At 40.7% G+C, this 24823-nt stretch overlaps 1 protein-coding gene across 6 annotated transcripts in view; it reads left to right on the top strand.

Moving 5' to 3' along the window:
* nap1l1 (nucleosome assembly protein 1-like 1) overlaps window positions 1-24823 on the top strand; it is a 75558-nt gene that overhangs the window by 12364 nt on the left and 38371 nt on the right. For 3 of the 6 annotated variants that reach the window (XM_072268207.1, XM_072268206.1, XM_072268202.1), the window contains exons 2-8: window positions 1972-2003; window positions 6697-6782; window positions 7929-8034; window positions 10372-10513; window positions 12150-12248; window positions 13051-13179; window positions 13727-13798. In XM_072268207.1, coding sequence (XP_072124308.1) covers window positions 1987-2003; window positions 6697-6782; window positions 7929-8034; window positions 10372-10513; window positions 12150-12248; window positions 13051-13179; window positions 13727-13798 — 651 coding nt within the window. In that variant the 5' untranslated portion in view covers window positions 1972-1986. The remainder of the gene's footprint in view (window positions 1-1971; window positions 2004-6696; window positions 6783-7928; window positions 8035-10371; window positions 10514-12149; window positions 12249-13050; window positions 13180-13726; window positions 13799-24823) is intronic. The other 3 variants (XM_072268205.1, XM_072268203.1, XM_072268204.1) reach the window with 3 other exon arrangements.

Raw genomic sequence — 24823 nt, 5'->3', positions numbered from 1 at the left:
TTAGGTGGGACTACAGCTAGAGATCTTGAGTTAAGTGTGAAAAGTGAAATGTTTAAGAGGAATCTTGACTGAGGGTTGTGAGAGTGGAATGAGCTGCCAGCACAAGTGGTGCATGGGAGTTTGATTTCAATTTTAAGAGAAGATTGGACAGATATGTGTGGGGAGGGGTGCAGAATGGAGGGCTATGGTCTGGGTGCAGATTACTAGGACTAAGCAGTTAAAGTGGTTTGGCATGGGCTAATGGACCTCAAAGGGCTTATTTCTGTGCTGTACTTTTTTGACTCAGCAACACCTGGAGAAATGCAGTGTCAGGCAGTATTTATGGAGATGAATAAACAATTGGATGTTTCAGGCAGGGTGCCTTTTTCAACACTGGAAAGGAAGGGAAAAGAAGCCAGAACAAGGTGGGGCAGAGAGGTGGTGTACAAGCTGGCAGGTGAGTTAATATGAGGTGGGGGGGAGGGGATGAAGTAAAAACTGAGCTTTGTTGCAGCTGCAGAATCTCTTATTTATAGGTTGAGATCATGTGGCTGTTGACAAATAGTGAAATCTCATCAAACAGGTATGCTAATGCAGGTATCTTTGTGACACATGGAAATCTGACTCGAAGCAGTCACAAATCTCGTATTTTAAATCTCTTGTGGATGCAGAGTTTTATTAGATGAGAGGCTGGAGATAATACAAAAAAAATTAAGGGGCTTTCATTTGTGCTCACTGGCTCAAGGAGATGGATGAAGTTGGTGCGTTCTGCATGGTCTAGTTTCCATTTTCTGCTGGGAAATTAAGCAAGTAAAGTGGTAGTGATACACTGGATTAAAGTGCTTTGACATCAGGAGTCAGCATTTAGCTTGCAAGTCTATTCTACTTTTGAATGGCTGTTGATGTAACTTTTGGCTAATGGTCAGTGAATTACTGAAGTGTAGTAATTGTCTCTCCAGGAAAAGTAGAAAGCAACACTGCTGTGAAATTGTGGCTGAAGATAATTTTACAGTCCCTGACCCTTGGATCTAAATTTATGGTGATTAAGAGCAATGATTGTCTGTCTTGCCACATGTCCCATTATTTGCAATTGTTTTTCATATGAAGAGCAACAAAATTCATGTTTTTGATGCACTAGTTACATATTTGGTTTATTTATGATACATTTCAGTCACTTTTCAGAATAATTCAATAATCTGATTCGAATTTGGCAGTTTAAAATGGTATACGGATTTTTGCACTGCAAGAATGTATTATAGTGCCCTCCAGTTGTGAAAACTGATACTGCAACTGGTAAAATTTTTAGTTGGCACATGTCTACCATACTATCCTCCTTGTCACTTCTGTATTTTAGTTTTGTATTTCGCACTAACTTAACTGTTTATACCTGGAATTGCTTTGCTACTCTTTAAAACTGGAATGATATCCTGTTGTATGCAGCTTATTAAAAGTTTGTCTGTTTGCCCAAAATAAGTGTACATTTGAGAATTCCTTACTGGGGTGCTTACTGTGATCAAGTTCTGTTTAGTTTAGGATGAATATTTTAATGATTTGTAGCTCTAAAGATGGCTACAGAGAATCTTTCAGGGGCTATATTTCTGGTGTTTGATTTACCTATAAACTTGATTTTTCAAGAGAACACAGGTGCCATAGTAGAGTAGTAGTGAGTTACAACTCAGAGTTAAGAGTTTTGATTATTGGAGTTCAATATCAACACCGTCTCTAAATAGTTCGTACGTTCTTCCCAAGACTGCGTGGGTTTCCTCCAGGTAGTCCGGTTTCCTCCCATATTCCAAAGACATACTGGTTGGTAGGTTAATTGGTCATTGCAAGTTGTCCTGTGTTTAGGCTAGGGATAAGTAGGTGGGTTACTGGGTGGCAAGACTTGTTGGCGCAGAAGGGCTGATTCCGTGCTGTATCTCTAAATAGATAAATTAACAGTTAAAATCTGTAACTCTGAAATCACATTGAACTTTCCCTTTTCCTCCCCAGATATAACTTTTGAAGATGGCAGACATTGACAAGTAAGTATCTGAATCACAGAAACTACTTAATCTGTAAATTGACTGTGTTTAGTATTTAATGAATGTATGGGTCTGGTAATTTAAATAGCTGGAGTGGGGATGAGGCTCAAATTTTGGTAGCAGTTGGGAGGGTGGGTCGGGGAAAGTTAAGGAACAAGGTGATGGTATATGGAAATGAAATGGGTATAAATGACCAGAATGGGAAGGGAGCAATGTATACTAAAGTGAACATCCATTAGAGCAGAGAAGATGGTTTAGATGGTTCTTTGTCTGAATGGGCACAGCTTTGGTGGTTGATAACTGCATGGCGGAAAGGGATGGGTACAGTCTGGAATGCAAAGAGATCAAGCTTGGTAATAAATATTCCAAGATACCTTTTAGAAGAGACTAACAAAATGGAAAAGGAAGAGAAATCACTGGTTTTAAAACAAAAATGAAAAAGGAATATAGCTTGGAAAATGAAGCAGCAGCAGTTTGGAAACAGCAAAAACAATACATTGGTGGGGGTTGTTTTTAGGCTCCCTAATGGTAAGGGAGGGCATATTTCTAAGAAAGGTAGAGGCACATATCAAAGGGTAATGAAGAATCACAGTGGACTGTAATCTGCACAGAATGATTAATCAAATTAGTAATAGTGGGAGAATTAATTCAAGGTTTAAAGAAATGATTTCCTAAGTCAATGACAAGCCACTGAGGGGAACATTTTCTAAAGACAGTGTTACGTGTGGAGAAGGTTATTTTGTTGTTAAAGGAGGCTTTAGGTAAGTGTGATCATGTGATGGAATTCCACGTACATATTAAGAGTGACAGTTTATTCAGAATCTTATCTGAATTTTAAAAACTCAAATATGAATTGGGTACAGGAGATTAGAAAACCATTTTGAAAGATATAGATATAGTAGTAAATTAATAATTGGTAGCATATTGAAGGCATTAAGGTAGAACTAAGGAATAAGAAAGGTTTGAGCACGTTAATGGGATTATATTATAGACCACCCAAGAGTCCATGGGATTTAGAAGAACAAATTTGTAGAGAGGTTGCAGAGTTTTGCAAGAAATGCAGGGTTGTTATAGTGGGTGATTTAACTTTCTACATTGACTGGAACTCCCATACTGTAAAAGGACCAGATGGGATAGAGTTTGTGTTCAGTAACATTTCCTTAGTGCACAGAAGTCCCAATGAGAGAGTGTGCGATACTTGATCTGTGATTAGTGAACGAGACTGGGCTGGTGACAGAAGCTTGTAGAGGGAAACACTTTGCATCTACAGGCCTGATGAAGGGTCTCAACCTGAAATGTAAACTGTTTACTCCTTTCCATGGTTGCCGCCTGGCCTGCTGAGTTCCTCCAGCAGTTCATGTGTTATTTTCCATCTCTTGATCATAATGTGATTAGTTTCAAAGTAAATATGGAATAAGATGGGTCTGGTCTGTGGGGTGAGATTCTAAATTGGAGAAAGGCCAATTTTGATGGTATCAGGGTCTGGCTTGTGTGGATTGGGACAGGTTGTTTTCTGGCAAAAGTGTACTTGATAAGTTGAAGACCTGCAACAATATATTGAGTACAGGAATTGGGATGTTATATTGAAATTGTATAAGACATTGGTGAGGTCTAATGTGGAGTATTGTGTGCAATTTTGGTCACCTACCTACAGGAAATATGTAAATAAGATTGAAAGCGTGGAGATATTACAGTGATGTTGCCGGGACTTGACCTGAGTTATAGGGAAAGTGGAATAGGTTAGGACTTCATCCTCTAGGGCATAGAAGATTGAGGGGAAATTTGATAGAGGTATACAAAATTGAGGTATAGATAGGGTAAACGCAAGCAGCCTTTTCCACTGAGATTGGGTGAGACTGCAACTAGAGATCATGGTTAAGGGTGAAAGCTGAAATACAATGGGAATATGAAGGGGATTCTCTTTACTCAGGGTGGTGAGAGTGTGGAATGAGCTGCCGGAGCAAGTGGTGCATGTGGGGTCGATTTCAACTTTCAAGACAAATTTGGCGAGGTACCTGATGGAAGGGGTATGGAGGGATAAGGGGTGCATTTCATTGGGACTAGGCAGGTTAATGATTCAGGGCAGATGAAATGGTCTGAAGGGTCTTTCTGTTCTGTTGTGTTCTAAGTGCGTCCATTTGGGTTGGGTACTGCAGAGTGTGGTGCTGGGGCCACCCTCGAAGAGTTGCCTAGACATCTGCGTGTGTGGCTCCCGAGTTGAGCATAGTGGTGGTTTAAAGTGTCTAAATCTGAGTGACACACACAAAATGCTGGAGGAATTCAGCAGGCCAGGTAGCGTATAGATGAAGGGTCTCAGCCTGAAACGTCGACTATACTCTTTTATAGATGCTGCCTGCCCTGCTGAGTTCCCTAGCATTTTGTGTGTGTTGCTTGGATTTTCAGCATTTGCAGATTTTCACTTGTTTGTGCTCAATCTGATTTGAGTGAGGATTATCAAGTATTCAAGTTAGCTGAGCTTAGGTTGGGTTGTGATGAAAATACTGGGCACATTTCAGGTAAATGGAATGTAAAATGTGTGTTCACCTACTTCAGTAGAAAAACAAATGAGGTTTTCAAAAGTGACATTGAAATTTTTGTCAGATAACATGGGTGTCCATGCACATGAAAAGTAAACTTGTAGATTGAACAAGCAATTAAGGCATATGGTATTTTGGCCTTTACTTAAAAAAAAGATTTTAATAAAGAGTCTGCTCAGTCATACATGTGTCTTGCTGCACTAACAGAGCTTGGTGAACACTGAAAAAATTGTTTAGACAGGTTGTGCTTATTCTCTCAAGTTTAGAAGAATGATAGTTATTCTATGGAAACCTGCCAAGTTCTCATAGGGCTCGATAGGATAGATGCAGGGATGTTTCCCTTAACTTGGGTATCCAACGTCAAGGTTAGCAGTTTCAAAATAACAAGTCACCCCTCGAGGAAGACGAGAAATTTCTAAACCTTTGGAATCTGATAACTGTCATCTATTGCTCTTAGGTTTTTTTTTCAAGAAAGAGATTGGATATTAAAGAAATTGAAGAATAAGGATTTAGTGCAGGAAAATAATATTGGGGTAAATTTCAGGTTGATAGTTTAATTGATGGTGGAGCAGAAGTGGGAGTTGAATGTCTTTGTGTTCTCGTATTGAACCACAGAATCCAGTATGTGCGTATGGAACTTGGGGCCATTTCTGGCAGATGTAGCCAACTCTCAAATCATCAATAAAATGGTGCTGTCAAATGGGATTCACCAGTAAACTGCTGAGTTTGCTTTCCCAGAATCATTCAGTTCCTGACCATTGTAGCTTCAATTTAAGTATGAGCATGCATCTTCTCCAATATGCATGTTGCAAGGGTGATCACCATTAAGACAGTATCTGACCAGAATGTCATTAAGAAAGCCTAGTAATTCTGGAGTTGATATGAATTTTGGGAAAATCTGGCTGGAATCTAACCCCTCAAAATAAAAATGTGTGTGATGATTGAAGCACTGCCATGTCTGACCACCTGCTATTAGAATTTTAGTGTATGATTGGTTAGCTTCAACAAAATAACGGGAGCACTTCCACCCCAAATATTGCTTGCATCAAAGAACGTTGGCTTAAAAGCAGCTAGGGATGGGACATAACTGGGGATATTCACATCATGGCAATGAAGGGTTCAATTTTATTATCATAACTTGGCGTATCCATAGTCTGTTAGTAACAATATGTGAACTTAATTGTTTTTTACTGTCTCTGTATTGTGTAAGGCAAAGTAATAGCAGTAGTCCTGACAAGTGTAAGGCAGTGGTTGGATGCAATCACATTGTTTTAAATTATGGCTACTGATTTAGTGGAGATACCCAGGAATGGACATTATTTGTTCAGCATCCTCGACCTGGCCTAGCAATGGTGAGCAATCACAGGCATCCATGAAGTTCAGGTAAAGTATTCATTGGAATGAACAATAATTTGAAGTCCTCCTGAATTTTGTCAATTTAATAGTAATAGTTGATGAGCGTTAACTTGGCTGTTGTATTTGGTTAGTAAAGCAAGCAATAGCACTTTAAATCTGTAGAAGACTTGTGCACAAGTGATATCTAATTTAAAAAATTACAATACATTGTAGTGTTTTTGGCAATTAAAAAAAATCCTCTATTTTCACTAGGTGCAGTGCTAAGAAATGTTAACTAGTTTTAAAAAATCTGCAAGCTAATTTCACTTGACTTCGTAATCTGTATATGTACATAGTCTGCACTCTAGGCAATCCAGAATATTATAAATTGGCAGTCATACCAAGTACTATTAAATCTTGTTGACCTGTAATTGACCTGAATCTATGATGCTTCCTTCCCCTCCCTCCAACTTTATTTGGGTGGCATCCCCCTTCCTTCGCAGCCTTGAAGAAGGGCCTCACACCAAAACATTGACTGTTTATCCATTTTCATAGATGCTGCCTGACCTGCTGAGTCCCTCTGACATTTTGTATGTGTTGCTTTGGATTTCCAGCATCTGCAGACTTTCTCGTGTTTGTGGTTCCTAGTTCACTTCTTGTCAGAATGGATTTTAAGTATTATTTTTTAATTGGGTTTTAGAAAGTATTACTAATTTGTAGCTGTAGGTCAGCTTTTAAATTTGAAGGCATTTATCCTAATACATTCTTTGTGATTACAAAGTTATTGTTGTTGAAATGTCCTGTTTGAAAATCTATTTTAGCAAAGAGCAGACTGAAAGTGATCAGAAAGAAGATATGGAGGATGTGGAAGATATTGAGGAAGAAGAAGCATCTGAAGATAACAAAGGTATTTTTTGCACAACTTTACATCTTGAATTCACTGAGCTTTAGAAATAGATCAGTAATTATAATTAATATGAATACAGACAACTTTTGTTACTCTAATAGTGCTGTTTTGATGAAAGGAGTGAGTGTTAACTGGTAGAGTAATGAGAATTAAAGAGAAGTAGCATGCTTAATGGTCGTTAATCCAATAAACATGTTGGTGATCAGTAGATACAAAAATAGCAAGAGATCAAAAGTAGTTGGTAAAATTTATGAAAATCTGCACATTTGAAAAACATCTGTTAACACCTCAGGGGAGTAAAAGGAAATGGGTTACCACTGGTATTGTTTGAATCTTCTCCAAATCTCAGTTCACCTTTCACTTTTTTGGTTTGGCATCAAATCTTGCCTTTCACTGATAATTAACAGTATTCTGCCTGCAGCCACAACTGCTTTGTGTCATCCATTCCTGCTCCCCGAAAGATATCCATCCTGTTGCCCCCCCCCCCCCCACAAAAAAACCTATTAGGTCCACTTTCATGGTTGAGGCATTGAAGTTTTTCCCTCTTGCTGGAGCTGAAGTTTCAAATCTTGCCTTTTAAAGTAAATTGAGTAGAGTGTCAATAAAAGCAATAGATACTGCATGGAAGTTCAAAGTAAAATTCATTATCAGAGTACATGTCACCACATACAACCCTGAGATTCTTTTTCTATGCAAATCTATAGAACAGGAACTAAACATTAGGTACTGCAAACAAACTGCAAATGCAAGTATAAATAAATAGCAATAAATAACAAGCATAAAGTAACAATATAACCGTCCTAAATGAGTGTATCTATCCCCTTTTGTTCAAGAGCCTAATGGCTGAAGGGGTAGTAACTTCCTGAACCTGGTGGTGCAAGTCCTGAGGCTCTTGTACTTCCACCTGATGGCATTAGCGAGAAGTGAGCGTGACCCGGGTGGTGGCGATCGCTGATGATGGATGCCGCTTTTCTCAGTGTTAAGATTTATACTTTCTTTTCAGGAATGTTGATAGCTGTAGCTGCAACTTTTGAAGTTTTCCCTTCCTGTAACTTAAGTAATTACTGTAATCTTTGTATAAAAACTGTTGTATGGCAATCCACTACTTGTCATAATGAGTTGTGCGATTTCCACCCACTACATAAGCAGCTCGTCAACTTACAGTTCAGATGATGCAGAATCCACGGATTTTGGCAGCACTGCAGGAGCGACTTGACGGACTTGTTGGAAACCCATCTGGTTACATAGAAAGGTAAAGATTATTGTGTCACTGTTAGCTGTTACATGTCAGGAGTGTAGCTAATAAAGTGGCCATAGTAGTGGAAACTAGTCTGCTGCTGCAGCCTGAACTTGAAAGTTCCACGTGTTGTGTATTCAGAGATGCTGTTTGCACGCACTGTTGTAACACGTGGTTATTCGAGTTTCCTGAGTAATGTGGTTATTTGAGTTGCTGTTCTCTTCTGACCTCTGTCGTTAAAACATTTTTGCCTAGAGAACTGCTGCTCACTGGATTTATTGTTTTTCGCACCATTTTCTGTAAACATAGACACTGTTGTGCATGAAAATCCCAGCTCAGTTTCTGAGATTCTGAAACCACTTCATCTGGCACCAACAATTATTCCACAGTCAGTCACCTAGATCGCATTTCTTGGCCATGTCTGCATGATTTTATGCATTAATTTGCTACCATGTTTGCCTGATTAGATATTTGCATTACCTAGTAGGTGTACCTAATAAAATGGCCACTAAGTGTGTGTGTGTGTGTGTATGTATGTATGTATGTGCGCTGTGTGACAGGTGCATCGAATCAGTATTAATATTGGAAATTAACTTTATGACACATTCGGCCAACATTGTGTTCTTAAGAGTCAAGTTGCCAAATGAGAAATGCTTTGCAATGATGCATAGCTGGACCCAGAATCTCAGCTTCCTCAACTGAGGATCTAATTGGAATAAGAACTGCTGGAAATGGCTGTACATTTGGAGAGTTTTTAAAATACTGACTCATCTTGATCTGAGCATTCTAAGTGAAACTTCCTTCTTTTGGGTTGTCAAGTAAAATGGGCCAACTCCAAAATTAGCATTTGTTGGTTTGAATTTTGGTAAAAGTAACCAGCAGTCAAGTTGACAAATGGTGTTCGTTTGTGCCTGGAACTTATTTGTGGAGGTATATTCCTGACTTGGAAGGCAGCATGGATTGCAGTTTCCCAAATCTCATGGTGTGCTAAACAGTGAAGTTGGTGGGGGAGATGGGTAATGAGATAGTAATAGATTGCATGAGGGTGTGTAATAATGGAATTGGCATTTGTGTTGGCTGGTTTGTGGTTCATTGATGCAGAGAAAATGTGTGGTGAATTCTGGGCAGAAAGATCAAAGAAGCGTTTTAGGTTGGATATACAGTAATTCCAAAGGAAACTTTGTAATAGGGACATGTGCATAAATCTAACCATGTGGGTATAGGTTGTGATGCAAATAAGATCCTGGGATTCATAAACAAAAAATAAAAACATACACGTTATTACAACCTTTTACAATTGCTGGTTAAGCTGTACTAGAGTATTAAGATTGGTTATAGTCACCACACTGTTATAAATGTACTAGAATTAGGATTACTAGGATGAGGAACTTGAAGACAGTTCTTATTGAAGCAAACAATTTGAGAGGGGATTTGATAAAGCATAAGACTGATGGAGAAGCTGTTCATAAGAGGCAAAAGATGTAGCAATTAGAGAATACTGTTACTGCAGAGATGGCTTATGATCTGGTCTTTGTGGGTAGTGGATATTGTTGGTATGGGCTTTCTAAAGAGAAATGGATAGGCATTTGAAGGGCAATAACCTGCAGGTTATACTAAGCAAGTGAGTAACTTAACTGTTTTTGATGTTTTGCTGACCTTCAGTATTCAAACTAAAATACATAAATGAAGCAATGTCACAACAAAAATAATAATCTTCAAGTTCAGTTTGTCATTCAACCATACACAAGTATACTGCCAAATGAATACTGCCAAATGAAACAATGTTCCTCTGCACCAAGATGCATAACACAGAACATATAACTCACCTGCCCAAGTAATATTACCACAAATAAATTAACTTATGACACAAGTTTAAAAAGTAAACAGTATAATGTTACTGGCGCTTCATATGTGATTGGATCTGTGTGGTGAAGTGAGTTCAGCAGCCTTATAGCTTGGAGGAAGCTATTTCTCTTCTGAACAGTTCTTGTCCTAATGCTATGGTACCTTCAGTCTGATGGTAGGGGTCAGTGAGATTATAGGATGGATGTGAGGGATCTCTGACAGTGCTATGTATGCAGCACCTCTGATGAATATCTGTGGGTGCAAGAGAGACCCCGATGATCCTCTCAGCAATCCTTGCAATCCTTTGTGGTGTTGAGGGACCAGGTGAGATTATCTATTATGTGCACACTGAGAAACTTGGTGCTTCCCTCCATGGAGGAGGCTTTTACATTCAGTGAGGAGTGGTTCAGCCTGCACCTTCCTGAGGTCCACAATGTAAATAGTGTTGGGTCTTTGGCTGTATTCTAGGAGCAAGTAAATTCTAATTGATCTTATTCTGGTATTTAGCTTGCCCAAAATTGTGAAGAAGCGTGTAAATGCTTTGAAGAACCTTCAGGTGAAGTGCGCACATATAGAAGCCAAGTTCTATGAAGAAGTCCATGAATTGCAAAGAAAGTATGCTGCTCTCTATCAACCGCTTTTTGATCAGGTGAGATGGTTCGTTAGTCATGCACCTGAGCTTGGATTTGAAAAGTCTATTTTCTGTCTTGAATTCAGAACAATAACATTCGAACAGCAACACAATAGCATTTTCAAATTTGATCTGTACATCTCCACACCATACTCTTAAGTGCTGCATACTTCCTAACAGGTTTCCACCTGAGGCGTGGATCACTGGATCATTTGTTATTGAATAGGAATTGTAAATCTCCCTGATATTTTGCACTTGGATTTTTTTGGCAATTCCAATCTACTTGGTCTTGTACAACCTGATTAGCAGATGGGATGCTTTTTAAATAATTGTGTTCAAACTGCAGTTTCACAATGCATTGGATATGCAAAATTGAGGATGTAGATAGGGAAGATTCCTACACTCCATCTACCAGAAAAACTGGGATTTCCCAGTGGCTGCCCATTTTAATTCCACTTCTCATTCCCATTCTGACATGTTGATCCATGGCTGCCTCTACTGTCGCAATGAGGCCACACTCAGGTTTGAGGAACACTGTCAGGGTAGCCTCCAACCTGATGGCATGAACATCGATTTCTTGAACATCTGGTAATCGACCCTCCTTCACCATTCGCCAACCCCATTTCCCTTTCTCCAGCCCTGTATCTCTTTCAGCAATCAACTTGCCAGCTCCTCACTTCATCTCCCCCAGTTTTACGTATCACCCTGTGTTTCTCTCTCCCGTCCCCCAGCTTTTAAATCTACTCGTCATCTTTCTTTCTCCAGTCCTGCTGAAGGGCTTGGCCTAAAACATCGACTGTACTTTTTTCCATAGATGCTGCCTGGCCTGCTGAGCTCCTCCAGCATTTTGTGTGTGTTGCTTAGATTTCCAGCATCTCTTGTTTGGGAAAATACAAACACGCTTTTTCCACTGAGGTTGGATGAGACTAGAACCAGAGATCTTTAGGCTAAGGGTGAAATCTGAAATATTTGAGGGGAACCTGAGGGCAAGCTTCTTTATTTAAGAGGGTGGAATGAGCTGCCAGTGGAAGTGGTGGTGTGGGTTTGATTTCAACATTTAAGAGAGGATTGGATAAGTACATGGATGGAAAGGCTATGGAGGGCTGTGGTCCATGTACAGGTTGATGGAACTGGGCAGTTTGGCATTGATCAGGTAGGCCAAAGGGCTTGTTTTTGTGCCGTCGTGCTCTGTGACTGTATTGGTCTTTGTGTGTGTGTATGTATATGTTTATAAATATTATACACACACATATATACACACAAAGCATTTTACAATTTTGAAAACGAGTGGTTAGCTACCATTAGGTAGAAAGTAGCTCAACTCACAGATTTTTTTGAGTCCATTATTTGGAACAAGACCAGTGTACTTTTAATTCCTGGGCATTTTGTGAAAACAATTTCTGTTGATGGCCTTTGCTGTAAGATTTTTAAGTTCTCTTGCTCAAATAGATTTGCGGTTGGTACAGCATTGAACAATGTATAACTAATTCTGGAACACTTCCTTGCACTGCCATAATAACTGTTCAAAAGATGCACTTTGCCATTTATTGCCTTTTATATTGTCTTAATCATGTAGCTGCATAAGTTACTTGGAGAGTAAAAGATCTGGGTTAAGAATTCCCATTAACTAATGAGTCTCTTGTTCATTCCTTAGAGGAGTGATATTATCAATGCCATCCTTGAGCCGACAGAGGAGGAGTGCAAGTGGCAAGGAGATGAAGAAGAGGAATTATCAGTAAATATTCTAGATTTTGTAAGCTGTATTTGTGCAGGTGACATGATTTATTAGAATTTAACCTGTGTAGCACTTGTTATCTATAATGTAAGCTAGATAGTGTGATATCTAAACTTGGTACTTTTTGCAACACCTTGTTTTAAATAACGTAATAATTACATAATGTCATTTAGATTGTTTCAGTCACTTTAGTGTGGAAGAGCACCTTGTCCCACCAGTTGGATGAATCTTTTGGTATTTTAATAGTTTTTCCACCATAGGATTCTTGTAAGACTTTAAACAATTTCAAACGACAATCCCAGTTTTCTATCTCGGTACTAATCCTTGTGTATTTAAAGACCTTATCAGGCTTTTGGGGAAATATCCAGCATTTTTTAATTAAAATAAGTACTCCTTAGTTTTTATTCATCTATTTCTTTTCACCCCTTCATTCTATTATTTGCCTATTTTCTTGATCATGTGGATTTATTCATTTGGCTAATTAGTTTTCTTATAAATTTCTTGAATTGAGCCAAACGCTCCAGCAGATAGTTAGCTCCATCTGACATAGTAATATTTGTCCAATATGTCATTTTGACCTTTAAACTTTACCACTATTCAATGATTTTGGTAGTCTGATTAAATTCCATATTCCTGCCTTTGCCTGTATCTCAAAACATTTGGTTATCAAATTCTTTCAGCCTGATTTGAAGTTAACAGTTATCAAGAATTGCTTTTCATTGAACATTTCTAGTTTTCTACCTTCACTTGTATTTTGTACATGATGCCCTAAAAAGCCCCCTCTCTGGATCTATAGTTCTACTGTTTTGATTCATGACAGGATGAAATGAAAGAAAAGGTGAAGGTGGAGGAAGAAAAGAAAGATGAGGAAAAGGATGCACCAAAGGGAATTCCAGAATTTTGGTTAACTGTCTTCAAGAATGTGGATTTGCTCAGTGACATGGTACAGGTAGGGTTGTTTAAATGGATAATGAAATAATATGGATTAAAGTACACAATGTATACTCGGAGCAAGATCCCTTGGCAACTGCACTCCGTACCAAAATGGAGCATCAAATTCACTATAGTGCAATTATTAAAATACAAGTTTCCCTTTGGTAATTTATTCTATAAAGCCCATTGGAATTAATGGATTTTGTTTGGGTATCATTTTTCAAGTAAAATGGTTCATCTGAGGTCATTTGCAACGGGCATTAAGATTCCAGCAGAGGGTAGCAAATTCTGACTTATTGTTTAATACAATTAACTTGCCTGCTTGATGCTTGAATCGATAATATGGTTGACCCAACAATGGTCATGTAGGTTTGTGGTTTCTTGGGTAAGTTGAAAGTGTGTGTGCTATTTATCTTTTGTAATTTTTATTGGATATTGTTGCTGGGATTTGTTAAGCTTTGATATTATAAGGGTAACCGTGATATGGGGCCAGACTCTGGCAGGTATGGAGACCACTGCTAAATCAAATGCAATACATGTAAATTTGAAATATCTATCTTCAGGAACACGATGAACCTATTTTAAAGCATTTAAAAGATTTGAAGGTCAAATTTTCAGATCCTGGACAACCAATGGTAAGCTGCTTAGAATATTTTTAAATTGTTTTCTTGGATGGTCTTGAAGATCCCTAACTGCTTGCTAATCTGAATGATACTGTCATTTGTCTTTGTCTGTAAGGCACTTTAGTGTCGCTTGAGATTCTGAAAGGTGCTGCAAGATGCAAGGCTGCATGTTTTTCATTCATTCATACTCAATAAGTAAGCAGAATCTAGTTGGTATTGGACTTTGATCTGTTGTGTAGCTCCACATTGAATGAAATTAATCTTCTAAGTTAATCCCAATAACAGGCCTTAATTTTGCAAAGCTATTATAGCTCAGCAATTCAGGTGCTCCCCTGATCAAGAAGTGACAAACTGACCTTCTACCAAAGCATTTCACTGTGTGTACTAGAGACACAAGCCAAAAGGATTGTTATCTTTATTGCATGAATTTTACCATTTTAAAAAAAAAAATGAGCTAGTCTGTCTCAGTAACTTCTCTGCCTCATGACCCTGTATCTGGGACCATCTGGCTGCAGGTGTTGGATCATATTTCTCCAACTTGCAAGCAATAGCTGAAGTCAAAGGGGAATTCCATTCTGTGGAGATTAATTGTTCAGAGTTCTATTAGGAGGCCAAATGATCTTCATTTTCACTGCCAGATTTGAAAAGGATATGAGCCTCCTGGAAAAGTGATTTGACATGGAAGAAGTGGGGGAAAGTTCTTGAAAATGTTGTCATAATCATAAGAAATAGGAGCTGGCCATCTGGCCTGTTGAGTCTGATCTCTATTCAATAAGATCATGGCTGATCTGGTCACAGTCAGCTCCACCTACCTGCCTCCCTCCCCCCCCCCCCATAAAATTTAATTCCCCTATTATGTAAAAATCTACCGAAATGCATCTTGAGTATAATGAAGTAGCCTCTACTGCTTCCTTGGACCAAGAATTCCACAGGTTCATTATGCCTTGGTGAAGGGGTGGGAGACATTTCCTTCTCATCTGTCCTAAATCTACTCCCCTGAATCTTCAGGCTATGCCCCATAGTTCTAGCCTCATTTACCAATGAAAAGAACTTTCCTGCCTCTATCTTATCTATCCAACTGTCATTTTTTGTGTTGGAGATGAATGTAAAATACTTCATTCTAACACCCTTGATCATGGGTTCTGCTGGTTGCTCATTGTCCAAGTGAGGACTATGGAGATATTTTTCAGCTTGGATTAGAGTCCTCTTTGACCCCAAGGAATCACCTAGCGAGATTACGTAGTGCTGTTATCTCAGTTTCAGCGAACCTGGGTTCAAACTTAACATTTGGTGCTGTCAACATAGAATTTGCAGATTCTCTCTGTGACGCTGAGTTTCCTCTTTGTGCTCTGGCTTATTCACAATACAAGAGGGTTGCTATTTTGATTGGCAACTACAAATTGCCCCTCTTGTCTTTGGATGTTGAAGAAAACAGGATTTCTCTTTACAATCCAATGGCTTCATGGTCAGCGTTACTGAGAATAGCTGTGATTTTAAAATCTCCAGTTATTAACTGAATAGAAACTGCATTGTGGAATTTGAACTCTGGATCATAAATAGACCCCTCAGTGTTACCAGTCTGGTAATTTAACTGCTGTTCCTTTCACAAGTAGTTGCTATGCTGCAACAGCTCAAGTGGGAGCTACCAAGGGACAGCAGCACCATCTTTTATCCATACATAACTGATGTCTAAAGTGGCAATCTGTCTGTTGACTTGGTCAGCTTTCACTGAGATTGCACTAATCACTGCAGCATTATCTCTATGGCTAGTTATGGCTCATTGTATTTGCGTTTGTATATCAACACTGATCCAAGGGTTTATGGACATAGAAGCAGGAGAAACCCATCTGGTGCTTTGAGCCTGGTCCACCAGTCTTCACAATCTTCACTTTGGCACAGTTTCCTTTTTCGTTGACTAGAAAATTTTTTTTGAATGCACACAGTTGAGCTTCAATTAGTTGTCTAAGGCAGATAATTGTGATGCATCACTCCCCTTCTGAATGAAGAATTCAAATCCCAAACAGCCTATTAGTTTTCAAGCTGTGGCCTTGGTGCTATAGAATAGATCACAATTATTTAAGCCTCATCAAGGTCTTACCTCTTTGAATTCCGTGGCATACAGCCATGGTCTACTGAATCTTTCCTCATACAGAAACCCCAGTTTAGTGACACTTTGCTATGTCAAGAACATTTTTCCTTGAATAGTAAAACCAAGACCATACACAATGCAAGACTGTATTCAAACCTCAAGCCTAACATGCTGTTTGCTCACCTGATAACTTGTTGCACTTCAGGTTATCCTGCAGTGATTTGTGTACAAGCATATTCAGATTCTTTTGAACATCAACAATTCCCACGCCTTCATCTTATTGATTTTCAAGTTGAGTTGTCGTTTCCACCATACACATGAATCTAGCCAACAAAACAGATACTTTGGGGCTAAAGTGCAAAGCACAGTGCCAGTAGCTACATAGCACATATACAAACCCCATTTCCAGAAAAGTTGGGATATTTTCCAAGATGCAATAAAAACAAAAATCTGTGATATGTTAATTCACGTGAACCTTTATTTAACTGACAAAAGTACAAAGAAAAGATTTTCAATAGTTTTATTGACCAATTGTCTTTTGTAAACATACACAAATTTAGAATTTGGTGGCTGCAACACACTCAACAAGAGTTGGGACAGAGGCATGCTTACCATTGTGTTACGTCACCTTTCCTTTTAATAACACTTTTTAATTGTTTTGGAACTGAGGGTACTAATTGTAGTAGATTTGCAATTGGAAATTTTGTCCATTCTTGCTTGATATAAGACTTCAGCTGCTCAACAGTCCGTGGTCTCCGTTGTCTGATTCTCCTCTTCATGATGTGCCATACATTTTCAATAGGAGATAGATCTGGACTGGCAGCAGGCCAGTCAAGCACACGCACTCTGTGTCTACAAAGCCACGCTGTTGTAGCCCGTGCAGAACGTGGTCTGGCATTGTCCTGCTGAAATAAGCATGGACGTCCTGGGAAGAGACGTCGCCTTGATGGCAACATATGTCTCTCTAAAATCCTAATATACGCCTCAGAGTCAATGGTACCTTCACATACATACAACTCACCCATGCCGTGGGCACTGATGCACCCCCAAACCATCACAGATGCTGGCTTTTGCACCTTTCGCTGAAAACAATCTGGATGGTCATTTTCATCTTTGGCATGGAGAACTCGACGCCCGTTTTTTTGGAAAACTAGCTGAAATGTGGACTCATCTGACCACAGCACACGGTTCCACAGTCTTTTGGTCCATCTGCGATGAGCTTGGGCCCAGAGAACTCACCGGCGTTTCTGCATAGAGTTGATGTATGGCTTCCTCCTTGCGTAATACAGTTTCAAGCTGCATTTCTGGATGCAGCAATGGACTGTGTTGAGTGACACTGGTTTTCCGAAGTACTCCCGAGCCCAGGTGGCTATAATTGTCACAGTAGCATGACGGTTTCTTAGGCAGTGCCACCTGAGGGCTCGAAGATTTCGCGCATTCAACAGTGGTTTCCGACCTTGCCCTTTATGCACTGAGATGTCTCTGAATTCTCTGAATCTTTTCACAATATTATGTAGTGTAGATGTTGAAAGACCTAAATTCTCTGCAATCTTGTGTTGAGAAATGTTCCTTTTGAACTGACTAACAATTCTCTCACGAATTTTGGCACAAAGGGGTGAGCCACGACCCATCCTTGCTTGCAAAGACTGAGCTTTTGATGGACGCTACTTTTATATCCAGTCATGATACCTCACCTGCTACCAATTAGCCTGCTTAATGTGGAGTCTTCCAAACCAGTGTTACTTGAATATTCTGTGCACTTTTCAACCTTATTCTAACTCTGTCCCAACTTTTGTTGAGAGTGTTGCAGCCATCAAATTCTAAATTTGTGTATATTTACAAAATACAATTAAGTTGGTCAGTAAAACTATTGAAAATCTTTTCTTTGTACTTTTGTTGGTTAAATAAAGGTTCACGTAAATTAACATATCACAGATTTTTGTTTTTATTGCATTTTGGAAAATATCCCAACTTTTCTGGAAATGGGGTTTGTAGTTACGATAGCAGAAAAACAGTCCCAAAAAATACTTGAGTGTCATGGCTTGTAGATTGACGGTAAATGGAATGTTGTGCTAGAGCCATGTTTCTGCAAGAGCAAGCACATTTATCAAAATGAATGACAGCACGTTTCGTCCTTGTTTTCCATCTGCCGTTTCTGTTCGGCTTATCCATCTCCTCTTGAACCCTCTCTCCATCCCCTGTTCTCAGGATATCCTGAACTGGGAAGGTGAACCGCTAACGATATAGGTAGGACAAGGGAGGAGATCCTGAAAACACTACAGGGAGCTGGGAAGGAAGTTGAGAAGTAGGACCTCAAAGGTAGTCATCTCGAGATTACTGCCTGTGCCACGCTACTGTTTAGGAATAATGAGGTGGAGGATAAATGTGTGGCTGAGGGATTGGAGCTGGGGCAGGGATTCTGACTCATTGGGACCTCTTTTGGGGCAGGCATGACCTGTACAAAAAGGACAGGTTGCACTTGAATCCGAGGGGGACCAATATCCTGGCAGCGAGGTTTGCTACGGCTATTGGGGAGAGTTTAAACTGGAATTGCTGGGGGAGTGAGAACCAAACTGAAGAGACAGAGGAAGGAGTAGTTGGCTCACATATAGAGAAAGCTTGAAGACAGTGCGAGAGGGAAGACAGGCAGGTAATAGAGAAGGGATACCCTCAGACTGGTGGTTTGAGATGTCTCTTTTAAAGCAAGAAGCATCATGAACAAAGCAAATGAGCTTAAAGCGTGGATCTCCGATGTTGAAGCCATTACAGAGACTTGGATGACTCGGCAGGAATGGTTACTTATAGAGTGTCAAGCTTTAGATGTTTCAGAAAAGGACAGGGAGGGAGGGAAACGAGGTGGGGGCATGGCACTGCTGATCAGAGGCTGCAGAAAAAGAGGAAATCATGGAGGGATTGTCTTCTGAGTCTCTGGGAGGAAGTTAGAAACAGGAAGGGGTCAATAACTCTATTAGGTGTTTATTTTTATAGACCATCCAAGGGACATCGAGGAGCAGATGGGGAGACATTCTGGGAAGGTGTAATAATAACAGGGTTGTGGCGGTGGGAGATTTTAATTTCCCAAATATTGATTGGCAGCTCCCTGTGAGCAAGGAGTTTAGATGGGGTGGAGTTTGTTAGGTGTGTTCAGGAAGGTTTCCTGACACAATATGTAGTCAAGCCTACAAGAGGAGAGGCTGTACTTGATCCGGTAATGAGAAGTGAACCTGATCAAGTGTCGGGTCTCTCAGTGGGAGAGCATATTGGAGAGGGATGGGAACAGACAAGTTAGGAAAGAATTTAATTGGAGTAAGGGGAAATATGAAGCTATCAGGCACGAACTTGAAAGCATAAATTGGAACAGATGTTCTCAGGGAAATGTATGGCAGAAATGTGGCAAGTACTCGGGATATTTGCGTGATGTTTTGCATAGGTACGTTCCAATGAAACGGAAAGGATGGTGGGGTACAGGAACTGTGGTGTACAAAGGCTGTTGTAAATCTAGTCAAGAAGAAAAGAACAGCCTACAAAAGGTTCAAAAAACTAGGTAATGATAGAGATCTAGAAGATTATAAGGCAAGCAGGAAGGAGCTTAAGAATGAAATTAGGAGAGCCAGAAGGGGCCATGAGAAGCACTTGGCGGACAGGATTAAGGAGAACCCCAAGGCATTCTACAAGTATGTGAAGAGCAAGAGGATAAGATGAGAGAGAATAGGACCAATCAGGTATGACAGTGCATAAGTGTGTATGGAACCAGAGGAGATAGCAGAGATACTTATTGAATACTTTGCTTTAGTATTCACTACAGAAAATGATCTTGACAATTGTAGGGATGACTTGCAGCGGACTGAAAAGCTTGAGCATATAGATATTAAGAAAGAGGATGTGCTGGAGCTTTTGGAAAGCATCAAATTGGATAAGTCTGCGGGACTGGATGAGATGTACCCCAGGCTACCGTGGGAGGTGAGGAAGGAGATTGCTGTGCCTCTGGCGATGATCTTTGTATCATACTTTATACTTTATTGTCGCCAAACAATTGGTACTAGAACGTACAATCATCACAGCGATATTTGATTCTGCGCTTTACACTCCCTGGATTACAAATATTAAATATTAAAAATAGTTTAAATTAGTAAATATTAAAAATTTAAATCATAAATAGAAAATAGAAAAATGGGAAGTAAGGTAGTGCAAAAAAACCGAGAAGCAGATTCGGATATTTGGAGGGTACGGCCCAGATCTGGGTCAGGATTCATTCAGCAGTCTTATCACAGTTGGAAAGAAGCTGTTCCCAAATGTGGCCGTACGAGTCTTCAAGCTCCTGAACCTTCTCCCGGAGGGAAGAGGGATGAAAAGTGTGTTGGCCAGGTGGGTCATGTCCTTGATTATCCTGGCAGCACTGCTCCGACAGCGTGTGGTGTAAACTGAGTCCACAGATGGAAGATTGGTTTGTATGATGTGCTGCGCCGTGTTCACGATCTTCTGCAGCTTCTTCCAGTCTTGGACAGGACAACTTCCGTACCAGGTTGTGATGCACCCTAGAAGAATGCTTTCTACTGTGCATCTATAAAAATTAGTGAGTGTTTTAGGGGACAGGCCAAATTTCTTTAGTTTTTTCAGGAAGTAAAGGTGCTGGTGGGCCTTCTTGGCAGTGAACTCTGCTTGGTTGGACCAAGTCAGGTCATTTGTGATATTGACCCCGAAGAACTTAAAGCTTTTGACCTTTTCCACTTGCGCACCACCGATGTAAATTGGGTCGTGCGGTCCGCTACTCCTTCTGAAGTCAACAACTAATTCCTTCGTCTTGCTAACATTGAGGGATAGGTTATTGTCTTTGCACCATGAAAGGTTCTTAATTTCCTCTCTTTACTCAAACTCATCATTACCCGAGATACGGCCTACAACTGTTGTGTCATCAGAAAACTTATATATTGAGTTTGATGGAAACTTGGCTACACAATCATGGGTGTACAGTGAGAACAGCAGAGGGCTGAGTACACAGACTTGTGGGGCACCAGTGCTCAGAGTGATTGTAGAGGAGACGAGGAAGTTGAAGGTCTAGCTGCAGATCTGAGCGCTAAGGCCCAGGTTCTGGAGCTTAGGAATCAGTCTATTTGGAATGATGGTATTAAAGGCAGAGCTGTAGTCAATGCCTTATGTATGCGTCTTTATTCTTCAGGTGTTCTAAGGAGGAATGTAGGGCCAGGGAGATGGCATCTGCCGTCAACCTGTTGCTCCGGTAGGCGAACTGCAAATCGTTGAGGTTGACAGGTAGGCTGTGGTTGATGTGTGCCATAAATAATCGCTCGAAGCACTTCATAGTAATTGAAGTCAGAGCCACAGGTCGATAGTCATTCAGGCATGCCACCTTGCTCTTCTTCGGCACTGGGATTTTCGTTGCCTTCTTAAAACACGAAGGGATCTTAGACTGAAGCAAGGAGCAGTTGAAGACGTCAGCAAACACTTCAGCTAGTTCGCTTGCACAGGCCCGGAGAACCCGTGCTGGGACGCCATCTGGGCCCGTTGCCTTCCTTGGATTTATCTTCAGGAAGGCCTTTCTGACGTCCTCGATGATGAATCTTGATGCCACCACGTCCGTTTCATCTGAAGGGAGTGGGATGCTCCTCTTCTGTTCTAATCTTGCGTAGAATACGCTAAGTTTGTCAGGAAGAGAAGTGCCACAGTTATTGATATTTTCTCAGCCTTTTCTTTGCGCCCAGTGATCTCATTTAGACCCTGCCATAGTCTACTGGCATTCCTTTGGTTAGCCTGGGCTTCCAACTTGGCTCGATTAGGGCGCCAAGAGGCAATAATGGCTTTCCAGAGTTCACGCCTGGATTCCGTGTAGCGACTGGTATCCCCGGACCTAAAAACCGCAGCTCTAGCCATTAAAAGGGACTTGGCCTCATAATTCATCCAAGGTTTTCGGTTAGGGAATACCCAGATCGTCTTGTGACAGCTGAGGCATACTCATCGAGTAAATATCATCAGTGGGGACGGGGGAGGTTCCGGAGGATTGGAGGGTTGCGGATGTTGTTCCCTTGTTCAGATAGTAGAGATAGTCCCGGAAATTATAGACCAGTGAGTCTTACTTCAGTGGTTGGTAAGTTGATGGAGAAGATCCTGAGAGGCAGGATTTATGAACATTTGGAGAGGCATAATATGATTGGGAGTAGTCAGTGTGGCTTTGTCAAAGGCAGGTCCTGCCTTACGAGCCTGATTGAATTTTTTTTTTTTTATTTGAGGATGTGACTAAACACGTTGATGAAGGTAGAGCAGTAGATGTAGTGTGAAAGCGCTGAAATAATGGAAAATGTTGGATACACTGAACAGGCCAGGCAGCATCAGTGAAGAATCTTCCATCCTTAGACTCAGTTTACACCGCAAGCTGTCGGAGCAGTGCTGCCAGGATAATCAAGGACACGACCCACCCAGCCAACACACTTTTCATCCCTCTTCCCTCCGGGAGAAGGCTCAGGAGCTTGAAGACTCTTACGGCCAGATTTGGGAACAGCTTTCCAACTGTGATAAAGACTGTTGAACGGATCCTGACCTGGATCTGGGCCGTACCCTCCAAATATCCGGACCTGCCTCTCGGTGTTTTTGCACTACCTTACTTTCCCTTTTAGAAACTACAGCACAGAAACAGGCCTTTTGGCCCTTCTTGCCTGTGCCGAACCATTTTCTGCCTAGTCCCACTGACCTGCACACGGACCATATCCCTCCATACACCTCCCATCCATGTATCTGTCCAATTTATTCTTAAATGTTAAAAAAGAACCCGCATTTACCACCTCATCTGGCAGCTCATTCCATATTCCCACCACTCTCTGTGTGAAGAAGCCCCCCCCAATGTTCCCTTTAAACTTTTCCCCCCTCACCCTTAACCCATGTCCTCTGGTTTTTTTCTCCCCTTGCCTCAGTGGAAAAAGCCTGCTTGCATTCACTCTATCTATACCCATCATAATTTTATATACCTCTATCAAATCTCCCCTCATTCTTCTACGTTCCAGGGAATAAAGTCCTAACCTATTCAACCTTTCTCTGTAACTGAGTTTCTCAAGTCCCGGCAACATCCTTGTAAACCTTCTCTGCACTCTTTCAACCTTATTTATATCCTTCCTGTAATTTGGTGACCAAAACTGAACATAATACTCCAGATTTGGCCTCACCAATGCCTTATACAACCTCATCATAACATTCCAGCTCTTATACTCAATACTTTGATTAATAAAGGCCAATGTACCAAAAGCTCTCTTTACGACCCTATCTACCTGTGACGCCACTTTTAGGGAATTTTGTATCTGTATTCCCAGATCCCTCTGTTCCACTGCACTCCTCAGTGCCTTACCATTAACCCTGTATGTTCTACGTTGGTTTGTCCTTCCAACGTGCAATACCTCACACTTGTCAGTATTAAACTCCATCTGCCATTTTTTTAGCCCATTTTTCCAGCTGGTCCAAGTCCCTCTGCAGGCTCTGAAAACCTTCCTCACTGTCTACTGTACCTCCAGTCTTTGTATCATCAGCAAACTTGCTGATCCAATTTACCACATTATCATCCAGATCATTGATATAGATGACAAATAACAATGGACCCAGCACTGATCCCTGTGGCACACCACTAGTCACAGGCCTCCACTCAGAGAAGCAATTCTCTGCCACCACTCTCTGGCTTCTTCCATCGAGCCAGTGTCTAATCCAATTTACCACCTCTCTATGTATACCTAGCGACTGAATTTTCCTAACTAACCTCCCATGCGGGACCTTGTCAAAGGCCTTACTGAAGTCCATGTAGACAATATCCACTGCCTTCCCTTCATCCACTTTCCTGGTAACCACCTCGAAAAACTCCAACTTCTATTTTCTAATTATGATTTATGATTTAAATTTTTACTATTGATTTGTACTCCAGGGAGCACGAAGAGCAGAATCAAATATCACTGTGATGATTGTATGCTCTAGTATCAATTGTTTGCTGACAATAAAGTATAAAGTATATGGATTTCAGCAAGGCATTTGACAAGGTACCCCATACAAGGCTTATTGAGAAAGTAAGGAGGCATGGGATCCAAGAGGACTTTGTTTTGTGGATCCAGAATTGGCTTGCCCACAGAAGGCAGAGTGGTTGCAGACAGGTCATATTCTGCTTGGAGGTCAGTGACCAGTGGTGTGCCTCAGGGATCTGTTCTGGGACCCCTTCTCTTCATAATTTTTATAAATGACCTGGATGAAGATGTGGAGGCACGTGTTAGTAAATTTGCTGATGACACAAAGGTTGGGGGTGTTGTGGATAGTGTGGAGGGTTGTAAGAGGTTACAGCAGGACATTGATATGATGCAGAACTGGGCTGAATGTGGCAGATGGGGTTCGACCCAGGTAAATGTGATGTGGTTTATTTTGGTAGGTCAAATATGGCAGAATATAGTATTAATGGTAAGACTCTTTGGCAGTATGGAATATCATAAGGATCTTGAGGTCTGAGTCCATAAGACACTCAAAGCTGTTGTGCAGGTTGACTGTGGTTAAGAAGGCATATGGTGTATTGGCCTTCATCAACCATGGGGTTGAATTTTAAGAGCTGAAAGGTAATGTTACAGCTATATAGGACCCTGGTTAGACCCCACTTGGAGTACTGTGCTCAGTTCTGGTCAACTCACTACAAGAAGGATATGGAAACTAGAAAGGGTGCAGATGAGATTTATAAGGATGTTGCCTGGATTGGGGAGCATGCCTTATGAGAGTAGGTTGAGTGAACTTGGAGCGACAGAGGATGAGAGGTGATCTGATAGAGGTGTATAAGATGATGAGAGGCATTGATCGTGTGGATAGTCAGGCTTTTTCCCAGGGCTGAAGTGGCTATCACGAGAGGGCACAGTTTTAAGGTGCTTGGAAGTAGATACAGAGGAGATGTCAGGGGTAAGTTTTTTATGCAGAGTGGTGAGTGCGTG

This window comes from Mobula birostris, chromosome 9, assembly GCF_030028105.1.
Source record: "Mobula birostris isolate sMobBir1 chromosome 9, sMobBir1.hap1, whole genome shotgun sequence".
NCBI lineage: Eukaryota > Metazoa > Chordata > Chondrichthyes > Myliobatiformes > Myliobatidae > Mobula > Mobula birostris.
The sequence above is the reverse complement of the archived record's forward strand: the minus strand, read 5'-3'. Positions and strand labels throughout refer to the sequence as shown.